The sequence below is a fragment of the Hirundo rustica genome, chromosome 13, assembly GCF_015227805.2.
Source record: "Hirundo rustica isolate bHirRus1 chromosome 13, bHirRus1.pri.v3, whole genome shotgun sequence".
Classification (NCBI taxonomy): Eukaryota; Metazoa; Chordata; class Aves; order Passeriformes; family Hirundinidae; genus Hirundo; species Hirundo rustica.
In genome coordinates this window covers 10,649,176-10,664,201 of record NC_053462.1, presented here as the reverse complement: position 1 = coordinate 10,664,201, position 15,026 = coordinate 10,649,176, and the positions used below count along the sequence as shown (strand labels likewise).

General features: G+C 46.6%; 1 protein-coding gene across 4 annotated transcripts in view; it reads left to right on the top strand.

The window, feature by feature from the left end:
- The first annotated feature begins 1,683 nt into the window (after positions 1 to 1,683).
- The window catches only part of HOMER2 (homer scaffold protein 2), a 58,272-nt gene continuing 44,929 nt past the window's right edge, over positions 1,684 to 15,026 (top strand). For all 4 annotated transcript variants that reach the window (XM_040077133.2, XM_040077131.2, XM_040077132.2 and 1 more), the window contains exon 1: positions 1,684 to 1,774. In XM_040077133.2, coding sequence (XP_039933067.1) covers positions 1,770 to 1,774 — 5 coding nt within the window. In that variant the 5' untranslated portion in view covers positions 1,684 to 1,769. The remainder of the gene's footprint in view (positions 1,775 to 15,026) is intronic.

The window sequence follows — 15,026 nt, the reverse complement described above, 5'->3', positions numbered from 1 at the left end:
CAGGGGTGCAGGTCATCATGAACATGAAAGGTTTGTCTCTTTTGCCATGGCTATCTCAGAGGAAATGGAACCTCACCTTCAGCTGGCAGAACAGGACATAGGAACTTTTGATATCAGTGATTAGGTAAGGAGTTCAACCTCCTTCAACACCCACAGTAACCCTCTGACCATGGTAAAGAGTGCAGGTACATTGGAGAGGTGTCATCCCATAGCCTTGTGAAAATGTCTGTGTAATTCACCCTGCTCCTTTTCCCCCCCAGTGTATGGGACTGAAATTCCATTTTGGTGTTCCAGACATCAGGGAATAGTTGTCTGTCAGAAAAAGGGTTCCACTGTTCATAGCTAGAAGGTGTTTGGATGCTGGCTAAGTTTTCCTTTCAGAATTCCCATGAGGTCCCAAGGAACACCGTGCTAGGGACACTCCCAGTTATTACACATGAAGTCAAAGCAAGCAAACATAAAGCCTTTCCCACAACTTCTAAACTTCCTTAGAAAGAAAGGGTAAATCAATGTGAGATTTTTAAAAAGGGGAGGAAAATATTCACTCTTGGTGGCAGAGTATTAATTATAACTTTGTGTGGGTGAAGTTAAAAGCCTGTCTTATGTGTGAATTGGGCGTTTTTTCTCCACGAAAGAGTAAGTGTGTTTGTGTACACAGCCCTGCGAACACCCGAACGAGCAGGTCCAGAGCTCTGCTATGGATTCGTGTCCTGTGATTGCCGGTCAGATGCCAGTGTCACCCTCGTGGCCGGGTAGCCATTAGGCGGCTCTTCAGCACTAGTCCAATTCTTCCTTCTCTGGTTAGGAATAGTCCCTCTTTTTATTTTCACCAAACCTGCATAATTTTGGGAACCCTATGTGGTGCAGACTTGCAGCCACTTGAGGCTCAGAAGGGCCAAAGGTTAAAAGGGCCAAATCCTCCCGACGGGATCAGCCTTTCTGGGCAGAGCAGGCGGGTGCTGCGCTGGGTGCGGCCCCTGACCTGGGCTGCGGAGCCGGGTCTGCCAGGGCCAGCGGCCGAACAGGGCGGGCACGGCCCCGTGCCTCGCAGGCTCCGCACTCACAGCCGCGGGAACGCGGATTCGGAGCGTGAAAAGACGCGGAGAGGGCGTGCCAGTGGGAGAGGTTCGCCCGCTCGTGTTTCACCGGGCATCCCTCGGCGCGGCATCGCCTCCAGTCGGAAGCGCATCCCCGGGATCCGCGCTCGGAGCGCTCCCGGTGCGGGACAGCCGGTCCCGGACAGCCGGTTCCCGGGGGTGGGCTCACCCCTCTTCCCGGCCGCGGGCGGGGCCGCCCCACAACTTCACCCGAAGTTTTCTCTCCGTCTCGTCCCCGTTCGGCGGGTCGCCGCCCCCCCACCCCCGGCGAGGGCACGTCGAGGACGAGATCCCGCAGCCCGCCGGCGCTGCCCGCCGGGGCGCATCCCGCCCACCGCCGGCGGCCCGGGCCCGGGGCGGGGAGCGGAGGGGCCCCGGGGCGCGCCCACCGCCCCGCCCCGCCCCGCCGCCGCCCCCGCTGCCGCCTGGCGGGGCGGCGGGTGCCGCGGGAGCCGCTCGGTGCCGCCGCCGCCCGGGAGGGAGGTTATGTAAGGGGGGAGGGAGGCGGCGGGAGGAGGAGCAGGACGGCTCTCGCCGCCGTGCAGCCGCCGTGCAGCCGCAGCCAGCCGGGGCCGGGGCGGCCGCATGTGCGAAGTGGGGACGCGGCCGCCGCTGGCCGCCGAGCGCGGGGAGCCGCCCGGGGGTGCCGCCGCCGCCGAAAGGTGCCGAGACATGGGGTGAGTCCGCCGGGCCCCGCCGCAGGTGCGGAGCGGGGAGAGCGCGGCCAGCGCTGCCCAGAAGCGGCGTTTTATAACGTAATTAATCGCTGACGCCCGCTCGGGAGCCGGCTCCCGCCCGAGCCGCCGGCGGAGCGGGCGCGCCGCGGAGGAAGAAGCCCGGCGGCGAAATCCCCGCTGGAATGAGCGGGGAGGAGCTCGGGATGTCGCGGAGCGGGGGCTGGTGCGGGCCCGCGGTCCGGTCCCTGGCCGGTCAGCTGCGGGATGTGCGGCGAGTTCATTGCCAGATGTTTCACTCGCTGGTTCGGCGAGAGCTCTGGCTGCTGGAAGCACACGATAAACTTGCCTCAATTGTGCCAGCTGGCCCCTAATTTGTGGAAATATTATTCTCTTTTTAATTTTTTTTTTTTTTTTTTTAACGTGCCCGAAGTCTGACCGCATGTGATGACCTCTCGGAGAATTCTGCTTGGTCTTTCCAAGAACTAGTCCTGCATTTTTGCTATCCTCTAACTTACATGAGGGGACAAAAGCCAAATGCTGGCGTTAGGGCAATCCGTGAACTAAATATCAGGGAACGGAGGTTAAGGTTGTGCCTTTGGCTTGAACTATATATAGGTTTGAGATCCTCTCGACCAGAATGTCTTGGGGGATTCCAAACCCACACAGTTAATTTACTTTATTTTTATCCTATTATGTTCTCTTACACCTTTTCCTTGCCTCTCCTTACCCCCCTGTGAAAAGGAATCGTTCTCCAGTTTCTGGGCTTCTGCTGCTGCTTTCAAATGTCCGAATTCCCACTGTAGATTTGTTGATTGTTGTCAAAGTCATATAATTTGAGAGTATATGGATAAATAATGAATAAAATGACATGCACGTGTCCGAATTTGATACCCAGGAGTACTGAAGAGAAGTACAGGGGCAGAGGGAGAAATAGGATCTGAGTATCTCCCCATGTTTCTCCTCAGGAATACAGAGTGCTCACCCACTTCTTAATTATGCTGACTTTCACTGGAAAATAAAAGAAACTGTCCTCGGGGTTGGGGAAAGAAGTATCAAAACCTATCTGAAGCTGCACTGCCCCACAGAGTCTGGGTTGATCAGAAACATCCAGTCCACGCGAAACTTGTCTCTGTCACTCTGCCTGGGTGTCTCTAAAGGCAAATGTTTTAGTTGCTGTCATTTTTACCTGTTTCCATGCTAGTAGATAAGTTTAGCTGTGGCTTAGAGAGAATTGAGTGGAAGGTGGCTGTGGTCCCCCACCCTTTCTGTCAGTCAGTTGTAGTGTTGGGCTCGGTGTGGTCCTGCTCTGCCTCCGGAGCTGTTCAAGCTGCGAAGGACTTTGGCTGTGAAGGCTTTTGAGAGCTCTGGTTGTGCTCCTGTGTGTGCTGCTACCTGCAGTGTCAGATCATGCAGACTTGTACAGGGAGCAGGCACATTCACTGGTCTGGTTCAACGCCCTGATTTCACGTGTTTCTCAGTCATTTCAGTCTTACACTGGTGCATGTGAGATCAAGCTCCCAGTGTCATTCATTCCCGGGTTTCAGTGTGGGTTGTACCTTCTGCTTGCACTCTCTACAGAGTTCAGACAAGTTGTTTGGTGAATATGCATTTTTCCAGTGTGTCACATCATTATCTTGCCATTCACCTTTCTGATCCAGAGAACCTGGAAGTACATTTGTGGTAGCACTACTGCAGCTGTGGCTTAGCACACATGACACAGGAGCAGCCTCCCAGTTTTCTTCGAGTTCCATCTGTGCTGCAAATCCTTCACCTCTGCATGCTTGAGCTTTTCCTTTTATGAAATGGGCACCTCTATACTCAGGTGTCTTTGTGAAGCAGGTTGTGATCAGAACACAGAGCTCAGTCGTTCTTACTTGGACAAATATATTTTGGCCCAGGCATTCGAGTGGGATTTGCTTCCTGGGCGCATTTTGGTGTCACATATGGGGCACGTGCTCATAGAAATTGTGACAATGCCTTGATTCTTAGCTCTTAAAATATTTTTTCTTCTTTTACTTTCTTTTTTTCTTTTTCCTGGGGGTGACCGTTGCTAATGATTCATTTAAACGCTGCCTATGGATTTGGCAGTGACTGATGGTGCTATGAAACCTGATACAGCTACTTGAGCTTAGCAAAGCAAAGCTATTTAAATTGCTTATTAGCTGTGAGCTGAGCTATTTAGACTGTTGGTTTAGTTCAACTTACTAGGCTGCAAGGTAGTTTTACAAAAGCATTTTACATGTTTTTAAAAAAACTCAATGCCTGTAATTCAGGGGATATGAAGACAACGTTATAAAAAAGAGATCAGAAAAAAAATCTGCTCCAGTGTCCATAAAAGTCAACGTGAAAGTTGCTGCTGACTGAAAACCACTGTATTTTGGTCAAGCCACTGTTAAGAATCTTGCTGGACAAATGTTTGCTTTAAAGGCAATAAATCTTTTCCCAAATCACTTCTTTTTTCTACCCAACGTATCTGATAGCTGCTGTTACCTCAATCCTCTTAGAGCTTAAACTTCAGCTATTTGAAAGACACAATGTAACGCACTTCCAGCTGTAGAAATCTGTGTCTGAAAATACTCCTGCTTTGTCTCTTGCTATTGCAAGCCAAGGGCTGACACAATCAGAGAAGTGTCTCTGATGTTAGTAGGCTGTATCTACTCATCTAATAGCTGTGGTCTGACTCAGTGTGACCTCAGTTTAAGTAGTCTAAGTTAAATTTACAGTTATAAGGATGCCTGAGGTTTTGGTATTAGCTCATTTAAGAAGGTGTTGGATAGCTGTTTCATCTGTGCCTAAATTCTTTTATTATTTTCATTTCTTTAGTATCTTTGAATTTCCTTATCTATCCATTACAAATAATTTCTGTTATGAGGTGTGTGACAAGTATCCCATTTGGATTAGACCTGTAAATCTCTTCAGTGCTGAAGCTGTTATTTATATTATCAGTTGGATTAAATGGATTTAAATACCCTCTGGAATTAAAATTGTATTTTAATTCTGATTTATAAGTCATATCAAAAGGACAGTCAGGTCTCTGAGTGTTAGAAATTGTTGCAGAAAGCTGTGTGCTATACAGGTTAATGGTGAACTAGCTCGCAGCACACCTTTCTTTTGGCTGACATGAGATGTCTCCTTTTTGCTGCTTCCTCAGGGGCTAGTGGGGTAATTTAGTCCCCCCCAGCTGGGATCTGTCCATCTGTCCATACCTCTCCAGGTGAGCTTGGAGCCAAGCACCAGGAAGTTTGGAAAAGGCGAGTTTCCAAGCCTGGATCAGGCAATGAAGTAACCTCATCTTGAGGGGATTGGTCTCTTGAACAAAACTCTGTTTCCCCCATGATATATTCATGGAAAGGTGCATGGGGCTGTTACTGGGGACAGCCACATGTGACATTTTCATGCGCTGACATTTGAGAGATCAGGAAAGCCTGTCTTGCTCTCCTCCCTTCTGCTCGCAGCAGTACTAATGTCCATCGGCCAACACTTGGCTTTATTTGGTGAGTAAAAGGCAAAACCTAATGTGAGGGCGAGGAGTGAAGGAGATAAACAAAGCAGAAGATGTGGTGAAGCTCGTGTTATAGGAAGACAGTAATTTTGGAGGGTGTTCACTTTCTGGTACCAGCAGTACTTTAGAAACCATGGTGATAAGCTTTGCCTGAGAAGCTCCGTGGCAGGGAATAGTGTTTTTGCAGAGGAAATTCACCTTGGCTTTCATCCAGCTCCTGCTGAAATCCATGGGAGTCTCTCGCTGGCTCCCTCCAAAGTTTGGCCAGGCCATCTGTCTGCCAGGGAAGGGGAATCTCTGGGAGCCTGCGAGTGGCAGGAAGAGAATGGCACCTGGCTGTCACTGCAGTCCGGGGTCCCTGAAAGCAGGGCTGGGACAACAGTGTGCCTGAACACAGCTGAGCTGGTACTGTGAGCTCAGGGAGTCTTTTTTTTTGAGCTTTTAAGATCAGCAGCTTCAGTTTGGTCCCCAGCATAGCTCAGGGGGGCAGATTATATTCAGCTGGTGGTGGTTTTGGTGTTCAGGGAAAGGGATTGAGATCTGATAGGTGCTGAGGCTGTTCATCTTGTGGTTTTTGAACCAGCTGGCTGGGGGTGCTTGATTCTTCACAGCCTTGTTTCCTGACATAGCTATTTCCATTTTGCAGGGCAGATATAAATGGATGTTATACTGACTTGGAGAATTCTGTGTCTGTGTACAAATACAGGTGTCTGTACAAAAATCAGTGGAAAAGTCGGGTCCAGAGAAATTTTTGTTCTGCAGCAGTGTTTGGGTTCACTGAAATGATGGGGAAACTCCATTGACCTTAACAGCGTGTAGTCCCTTGTTTATGTTGAACTCATTAATGTAAGGTTAGAGCAGGCAGGGAGCTTGGTGGAGTGGATGGAAGATGGGAAAAAAGTGACCAAACATCTAGGTCCTCATAATGATTTGTGCGTGCTTTGAGTTTTGGTGCGGTTGTATTCAGGTGGGTGAACAAACCTGTAACAGTGTTTTGTCCAAGTGACTTCGCCTCTCACAGCTATGTGAGGAGTTCAGGGCACTGCAGGCAGATGCACGTAACTGAATTTATAAGGTCTGCTACAGATAAATTCACCAAATTACGAGAGGAGAAATCTTCCTGTACCACAACTGGTTTGAGTGTTCTGCTGCAAATTTCTTGGGCATTTGTTCATGTAGACTGTGCTGTAGAAAGAGTGGACAGAAAGAAAACTTGATGCTGAGAGTAATCATAGTTAAGTTGCTTTCAGCTGCTAACCTAATTAATTACCACTGTTAATTTAAATATCACTTGAGAAAAGTCTTACAAATAAAATATTCTCCTCAAATCTGGGATGTCCCTCAGACCCTTCTTTCTGTTTGAAAAGAGAATGGTGAGTAGTCTCCTGATAAAAAAGGAATAATTTGAAATGTTAAAAAGAATTATTTGATGTTCAGTTCCTTTAAACTGAATCTTTTTTAACTGATCCAGGATGTGATCAAGTGTCTCAGACTGTTCAAACATATTCCCAGCATGACTGAACCAGGCAGAGGACCGTGAGTTTGCTGGGAACCCAAGAGCAAGGGCATCAGCCTGGTTTTGTGTCTAGATTTTCTGCAGTGCTGTGTATTCATTTTATCCATTCATTTGGCTCTGTTATTGCAGCACCCAAGACAAATAGCCTCACCCATGAACGTACACTTAGGGACGCGTAAGCAGTTTGAAGCAGCTGTTGGTTTTCCTGTTGACTTTGTGATAGGGTGTGTGCAGAGTGGGAAAATCTTCATTCCTCAAGGTTGCTACATGGTCAAATCTCTGTCTGCTTTCACCTTGAATGCTCTCCGTCTCCTTGTGCACTCTGTGCACTGCAAATACAGCGTGTGACTTGTTTATCCTGTGATTTGGTCATGGCTCTTTAGGATGTAAATGTGCTCAGAGGGACGTAGTATTTCAACTATGTTTCTCTGATAACTCGGCTGTGCATTGTAAATAGCTGATGATCCTGTTCTTAAACCTCAGAATGTGGCGAGGGCGCTGCCTTCAAAGGAAGACGGGAAGTGTTTAAGCTTGAGCATTAAAGAAGCCCTTTTAATGGCAAGAGCAATTAGGCAGGAACAGACAATTAGTATCTGGGAAGGTCGCTGCTGCGCCACAGCCACGCACCACCCGGCGCAGGTTAGGGACGGTGTGAGTAGGGCTTGTGTAATACACGCTCATGCAAAATGTACAGGATGAGATTGGATGATGCAGTTGATCTTTGATTGTATTTTTGGTGACACATCCTAGCTGCTCTCTGCCTGTTTGTAAGAGAAATCTGCCCGCCGCTGCCGGCTCGGATGCTCTGTGCTGAGCTCATGTGTGACACGAGGAGCTGGCTGCTTACTCCTCATTGACGTAGCAACTGTTAGAGGCTCTTGGACCCTCTGCATCACTTGGAATTGCTTTGTAATAGCAATTTTGCCACTGGGGTCAGGATTAAAATGAAGATAATATTTTAAATAATTGATGCTCGAGGCGTTTTTGGATTTGTTTTAAAAAAATGGATGTTGCTGGCTGACATCAGCAAGCGGGACAGCCTGCTTAATGACTCATAGGGGAGCAGGAGGCTCTGCTGTGTAGGTGTTCTAGGATTTGTGGGCTTCATGTATGAAGGCTAGAAAGAGCTTCAGCTGCTAAACAACAGTGGCTTTATCATGGAGCAAGAGCATGCAGATTTGAGACAGGGGAATGAGGGAAAAGAGGGTGATGGAGGTGTGAGCAGCAGTGAGTGCTGCTTACGGTGCCAACCTGTTCCCTTCGGTGCCACCGCATCCTCCTTTCCTGCCTCCTCCATGCACTGATCTGATTTTATTTATTTGACTTGGCTTATCAAAATGCAGGATTGTAAGAATTCCTGAAGGGACAAACTGTTTCCTTTCCATCTGGAAGTTTCACTGCAGCCTACAGGATTTAGAAACTGGAACCCTTCTGCAATTCGGAAAGAAAATTTCTGTAGAAGTTGCACTTTTCTGCCTATGCATCAAGAGGCCTGGGAGAGCCCTCCAGAGCTGCCAGTGTTGTTCCCCATTAGCATTTTCATTATTATAATAATAGTAATCCTGCAACTGCATTCTTATCAGGCAACGTTTAGTACCTCAGTGCAGCAAGACAGCAAAGGCCTCTGTGGAATAAGTTTAAAAATATGTAGCCAGCTTGCAAAATATTTTTTTCCTAAAGCTGCTTCTGCTTGTACTGAGAATCCTTCCTTGTGGAACTGTGAAATGGTGTTGTATGAGTGCTTACTGAATAAATACTTGTTGTTTGCTTAACGCTTTGCAGTAGATTCTCCTCAGATATGGAAACGCTGTATTTCTTGGGGAGGAAAAAAATACAAAATTTTAATCTTGCTTGGCTCTCAAGGAAAATCTTAATTTTATATGTGCAGGTAGGAGAATTTTATTTTTAGTATTTTCAATTACTTATTGTTTCATCCCTGGAAAAAGAACAGTATAGCCAGAGCCGGGGTATACTCAAAGCTTTTCCTTTTGAAAGGTAGTACTTCAAGGTGCACAGCCTCCCCTCACATTAATTGTGTTGCAATGACTGACTCAAGTTCTCTGCTGTTGGTGAGTGCTCTGTAATCTGTAACAGCAACACTTTGTTGTTCCCTTTGTTTCATTCCCTGGTTTCATCAGGCTTTTGTATTGCAGCTTCCCACTATGAATCTGTGGCACACATCTAAAATGTCTCTCTGCAGTTGTTTGCGGGAACATACAATGTTTTGTGATATTGAAAATGTTCAATAAGTGCATTTGAGAAGAGGTGGAGAAGCTCTCTGAGCTGAGAAGTGCAGAATGTCCCCAGCCAGCGCTCAGGGCTGTGCTGGGGCACCGAGCTGCTTGGAGGATGTGTGGGCAATGCGGGGAGAGTCTGACACCTTTTTATCAGTCATTTCACAGATGGTGGTGTCTAAAGATGAGGCAGGAGCTCTGTTCTGGTGGGTAGTTCAGACACTGGTGCAAAGATGGCAACGGCGTAGTTGTCCCTGTGTCCCCCAGCCACCCCAAGTCCTTCACTTAACATAGATGAGTTTGTATCAATTACAGATTCAAAACTTGTTCCGTGCAGATTTGGCTCGCAGAGGGTTGATGGCAATTGCCCTTGGAGGAGCCTACCTTTTGGGATGGAGCGGTTTCTGGCATGCAGGATGATGTGCTGCCAGTCCTGAAGGGGATGTCGTCAGTCCCCATTAGTTTAACTTTCTCCCAGAGCTGTCAGTTCAGCTTATTCTTCTACTATGTAGTATGTCCTGATGTGGAAGTGGGATTTCACAACTTGAGAGCCACAAGGTGGTCAGTTTAATCTCCTTCCACCTTTATGCAAAGGAGGAGGTCTAGCCACTTCACCCACTGTCTTAAACTCTAGCACAGTACATATGCAGTTCCCTTTTTTCATTTTTCCCCCGTCTCTTAGTATTACTTGTGCTGAGTCTGTGTCTTGTGTGGCCTGTATATAGGATGTACCTCAGCACTGTCCTTCCAGGTAAAGTCCTTACTTCCTACACCCTCACGTGGTCCAAACCCCTGAGACAAAAAACCAAAACCCCGAAGCTGAAATACTCCTCCCTAACTTACCAGCAGGTTTCTGCCAGGCAGAACAGAGTGGGCAGTGCTCATGGGCACTGTGTACAGCAAGGGCACAACTCTTGCCCTTGGGTGTACAAGGAGGAAATAAAAGTATCCTTGCGCTCAGGTCATGTTCATGTTTAATTCAGCAATTGTAATAATAATCCCCTCTCCTTCAGCTGGGATAGGGACAAATTTATTCTTTTAGCAAATAATAAAGGAGATTTAGTTGCTTAAAAGTTTACAGCACACAGGTGAATGAGAGCTCTCTCTTTTCATGATTATTTTATGTTTGACAGCTGTTTGTCACTTGCGTAGTCCATTACAGGCAATAATTTTCTGTTGCCTGTTGTTTATAGAGGTGTTCCTCATAAACTTGTATTTAAAGTGTCTTCTAAAAATGCTCATTCATAAAAACCCGTCTAATTTGGTTTATGGTCCTTTTGAAGAAGAACAGAAACTGGCTTGACTGCGAACAGGGATCTGTCACTTCACTACACCCACCCAAATTCGAGGGAATGGAGCTGAAAGCTGGAGTCTGTAATCTCAGTTACGGTGAAACACAATAGCTGTGCAGCAAGGACCAGATCCCACGCTCCAGTGAGGGAATTGTTGGTTTAGGAGTTATTTGGGGTAGATGGAGAGGCTGCTCATCTCCCAGGCAGATCCACAAGTGTGTCTGTGTCCATGTTTCCCTGGGGAACTCTTCTTTCCCCTCTGTGCCTCTTTCACCTTCCTGTGTGCTTTGGAGCAGGAGAATGGGTATTTGCGCACAATGTGAAATTCCGCTTTGTCTTTTGAGCACTCTGAAGGACAAATAATGTCTTTAGAGTTTCCATGGGATCCTCCAAGACTCCCCAGACAGAAGGTTCTCTGAGCATGTGTTTTCTGAGTCCTTCAAAATTGCATATTATGGGAGAGGCATCAGCTTTCAAGGACGTGGTAGTGTGCAGCCTGATGCTCCTAGCAATCTCTCCTGCCCTGCTTTTCCTCCCCAGATTTTCTGCAAAGCCTGTGGTTTTGGTAGGGACAATGCCTTTCATCAGCTGGACCTAAGGCTGGGGTAAACTCCTGTGATTGTGGTTACCTGCTTTTCCCTCTACAGGGAAGGTCTGCTCTGAATTTTTCAGCCGCAGAGTAATAATCCTGCATATGTATTGTTCAGATCTTTGCAAGAACTTTTCTCCATTGAGTTAGAAATTAGCATTTCAAATTCTATGGGGGAGAAATTGCCAAAGTCTTTTTTTTTTTAAATATTTTAAGCTTAGAGTTTGGAAAGGAATCAAAATATCTAATCCACTTTGCATTCCCAGCTTGGTCTTTCCTCCCTGCCTTATGAATTGGCATCCTTGTCCTTTGGAGGGAGAGCAATATTGTGCAACTCTAGATGGCTTCTCTTGTGAAATACCAAAGTAATATTGCAGTGATCTCCAACACCCTTCCCAATAACTGTTAAATTAGCACAAGTGACATGAGGTTATGCTGGAAAGAGTTTATGCTCATCAGCTGATTTGAAGGATGGCTTCTGAATTATTGGCCTGAAGATGAAATAGACATGCAACCGCTGGGAACGATTTGGGACAGTCCAGTGCTGTCTGTTATTCCATAAAAGAACAGTTGATTTCTGATAGACAGGTGGTCCAGACTTTGTACCTCGGCATTAAGTTACTTTTCCCCTCTTTCATTTCTTTTTCCATCTTCTTTTTGGCACTTCTTCTTCCCCTGTAGTGATGTTGGAGCTGCTGCTGCTGCCCGGGGGGACAGCCTGGCCGGAGCCCAGGGCAGCAGCAGCTCCAGACCCGGGTCAGGGTTGGCTGGGAGGCACATGGAAAAACACAGGGCTAGTCTGTGTTGTCTAGGGAGAAATGGGTGGCTTATATGTTCTTTTGCTGCCTTTCAGGGGTTGTAAAGCCTCCTAACAAAACATGTATTTAGGGTGACCTGCAAAAGAGGCCTTTAAAATGAAGTTTGTTTAATACTTTAGGTGCTAAAGTGTGAATGTGTGAAAGGCATAGTAAGAATTTGTCACCAGTTGGCACCTTGTCCTCGGTGGCTGAACAAGTACTTGATCCATTCTGCATACCAACACCAGGCATTAATTTTAGATCACAGGGACTATGAAGAGTGCAGTTTCCAGCTCTTGACTTGCTGTGTTTTACTTATGGCAAATAGGGAAAACTGATACGTGAACTGTTTTCACCCTTAGCAAGGGAGATGGCTGTTTCCACGAGCAAGGACTTTCCTATCATGAAAGTGCATGCAAAACAAATTACTGCAGAACACAGAACATTATTTTCAATCCTATTTTAAAACAAACAAATGTTCAGAATTTTGTTCTGAAAGCGAAGCAAAAAATCATTTCACCTGTGTGATGTGGGCTTATTATTCTGGCATAAACATCTGTGGAGAATTTGAGCTGATTTTGCTGGCGTTTGTTTGGTATAAATAAGCAGTAACTTTGAGCAGAAGAGGATCAGGTCTCCTGTGTGTATTCTCCCATTGTTCTGAAGGGTGAATTCACTGCTGCATACATCTCACAAAGGGGATGTGTGTGTATCAGCCTGGTGTGTTCCACGTGCAGCTGGTGAACACGCTGAGCCACCCGCTCGGCGCTGAAGCAGCGCTGCAGAACTTCGCGGTGGTTACGGGGTTGGCAGTGAGCAGGGTGAGCCTCTGGTCACTGTTCAGATGGTTTGATTTGTTTCATGGGATTGCTGGGGAGTAGTTCTGTCCACTCCCAGTTGATTTCTCTTTTGGGAGCAGACAAGGGGATAGCAAAATGCATTTAGTGCATGTCCAGACATAGAATGGTTTGGGTTGGAAGGCACTTTGAAGATCATTTAGATCTAACCTCTGTGTCATGGGTGGGGACACCTTCTACTATCCCAGGTTGCTCAAAGCCTCATCCAATCTGGCCTTGAACACTTTCAGTAATGGAGCAACATCTCTGGCAACCTGTGCCAGTGCCTCACCAACCTCACAGGGAAGAATTTCTTCCTATCTAATCTAAACTTGCCATCTTTCAGTTTAAAGCCATTCCCCCTTGTTCTTTCACTGCATGACCTTGTAAAAAAATCCTTCTGCAGCTCTCCTGTAGCCCCTTTATGTACTGGAAGGCTGAAAACCAACTCTCCCAGCCTGTCTCCAGATGAGAGGTGCTCTATCCCTCTAATCCTCCATGTGTCCTCTGGACTCACTCCAACAGCTTCACGTCCTTCTTACATTGAGGGACCTCCACCTGCATGCAGTAGTCCAGGTGGGTCTCATGAGAGTGGGGGAATCACCTCCCTTGACCTGTTCTTGGGATGCAGCCCAGAATAAGGTTGGCTTTTTGGGCACATTGCCGAGCTAGTCCTGCTCCAGAGATCCTGTGTTTGGGGTTTGGGCAGTCCTCCACGGGATTTTCAGGGGGCAGGGCTGGCTATACGGCTACCTTTAAAAGTAGGACAATCACTTCAGCATCTTTTCAATCAGAGAGAAGAGAAGGGATGAGAAATACCAGAAGTGCACATCTCAGTGCCGCCAGCTCCTAGGGCAGCCGGCAGAGAGTGGCACTAAACAGGGGCCATGCAGATCAGCTGAAATGAGGCTCACAGAGCCCTGAGCTCCAGCTGAGGGCCAGCACACAGCCAGCCCCGTCAATAAGCGCGATAGCCGCAGGCCCTGCAGCCTGCACGGAGCGGGAATCCTGGGACAGAGCCCTCCCCTGCCCGCCCAGCCGAGCCCATTGGCTTTGTCTCCGTTCACAGAAAAATTATTTTAGATCATCTCATCATTTTAAACATTTGGTAAGTGTTAATATACTTTCAGCTCAGTGGAAATAATCACCATATGGCTGTAAGATCTGCCATCTGTCCAGAGACGCTGGAATACAATTAGCCCGTGTAGTCCATTTATCAATCTATAAGTGACAATATTCACAGGCCTGGCAACCTGGGCCGCTGACAGAATCAGCACTTGCATAGGCCTACCTGTCTGCCCTTATTACATCAATATATAAATGAGATGGAAAAACTCCCCTCATTCAGCTGTGTCCTTCACCCTTGACAGAAAGGGAAAAGAGTCTGTATTAGTGTCAATGAGACTGAGGAAATGGTATGCCTTAATTTTTGTAGCACTAATTGGATTTTTTTTAATGTCTAGTAGACTTTAATTTCATAAGGCAAAGCCAGATTTACGTGCAGTCTTTCAATCAAGAAACACCAGTAGGACAGAGTGTATCACAGGCAAAAAAGAAAATATTATGTCTTCTCCTATTGTATTAATTTCCAAGGCACAAAAAGTTAAATACTACGAACATGAGAAAAGTCATTGTTAGCGTCATACAGGTAAGAATGTATTTCCAAGGTTTTTTGTTTGACTTAAGAAAAGCGAGAAGTGAGTTCTTCGGCAGAGTGAATATATTTTTTTAAAAGGTCAAGGCCTTTTGGTTTTAAAGCTGTTAATGATCTGACATTATAAGGGTTCTGACGTTTGACTGCTCCTGCCAATCTTTCCCCTGGCCTGTGTCCTAGCTTGGCCCCACAGGACTGTCACCTCCTTAAAACTGGGGTTAGATTTGGAATAGCTAATGCATATCCAGAAAATAATTTGAATGTTTTATTTGTTTTGCATATTACCCAAACTCATCTTGCATAATAAGTTTATAAAAGGCATGTGTGCTGTGTTTTGTTTATTCTACGAATTTTCAGCCAACCCACACTAATTTTTGAGCCTCTGCTGACAGGAAAATGTAATTTTTTTTGGCATATTTGCTTTTTAGCTGTAGTTATGGAACCTGCATAGTTTGAAAAATGCTGATACTTGAAATTAAATCCTTCCATACCGCACACTTTTTATAACCTGTACGTAACTTGCAATGTTGGAACCATTGGCATGCAGAAATCAGAAGTGCCAAGGGAACAGGTCTGTGGGGATCTCAAATAGGTGGCTATTGAGGAGCAGGAAGTTCTGGGATAAGCTTCCCCCAATATTACCTGCAAATATGTGCCCTTGGTAGTGTTAGCAGGTTGCAGGGATTTAGTTTTGTGGGGTTTGTGGCAAGGGAAGTGGTGTTGTTTTTTTGCTATGTAGATGCTGAGTTGCTCATGAATAACCTCTTAGTTAAGATTTTCAGGTTAGTAGTTTTCTCTGGAACTCAGGAGATTGCCAGAGAATCCTCACTTT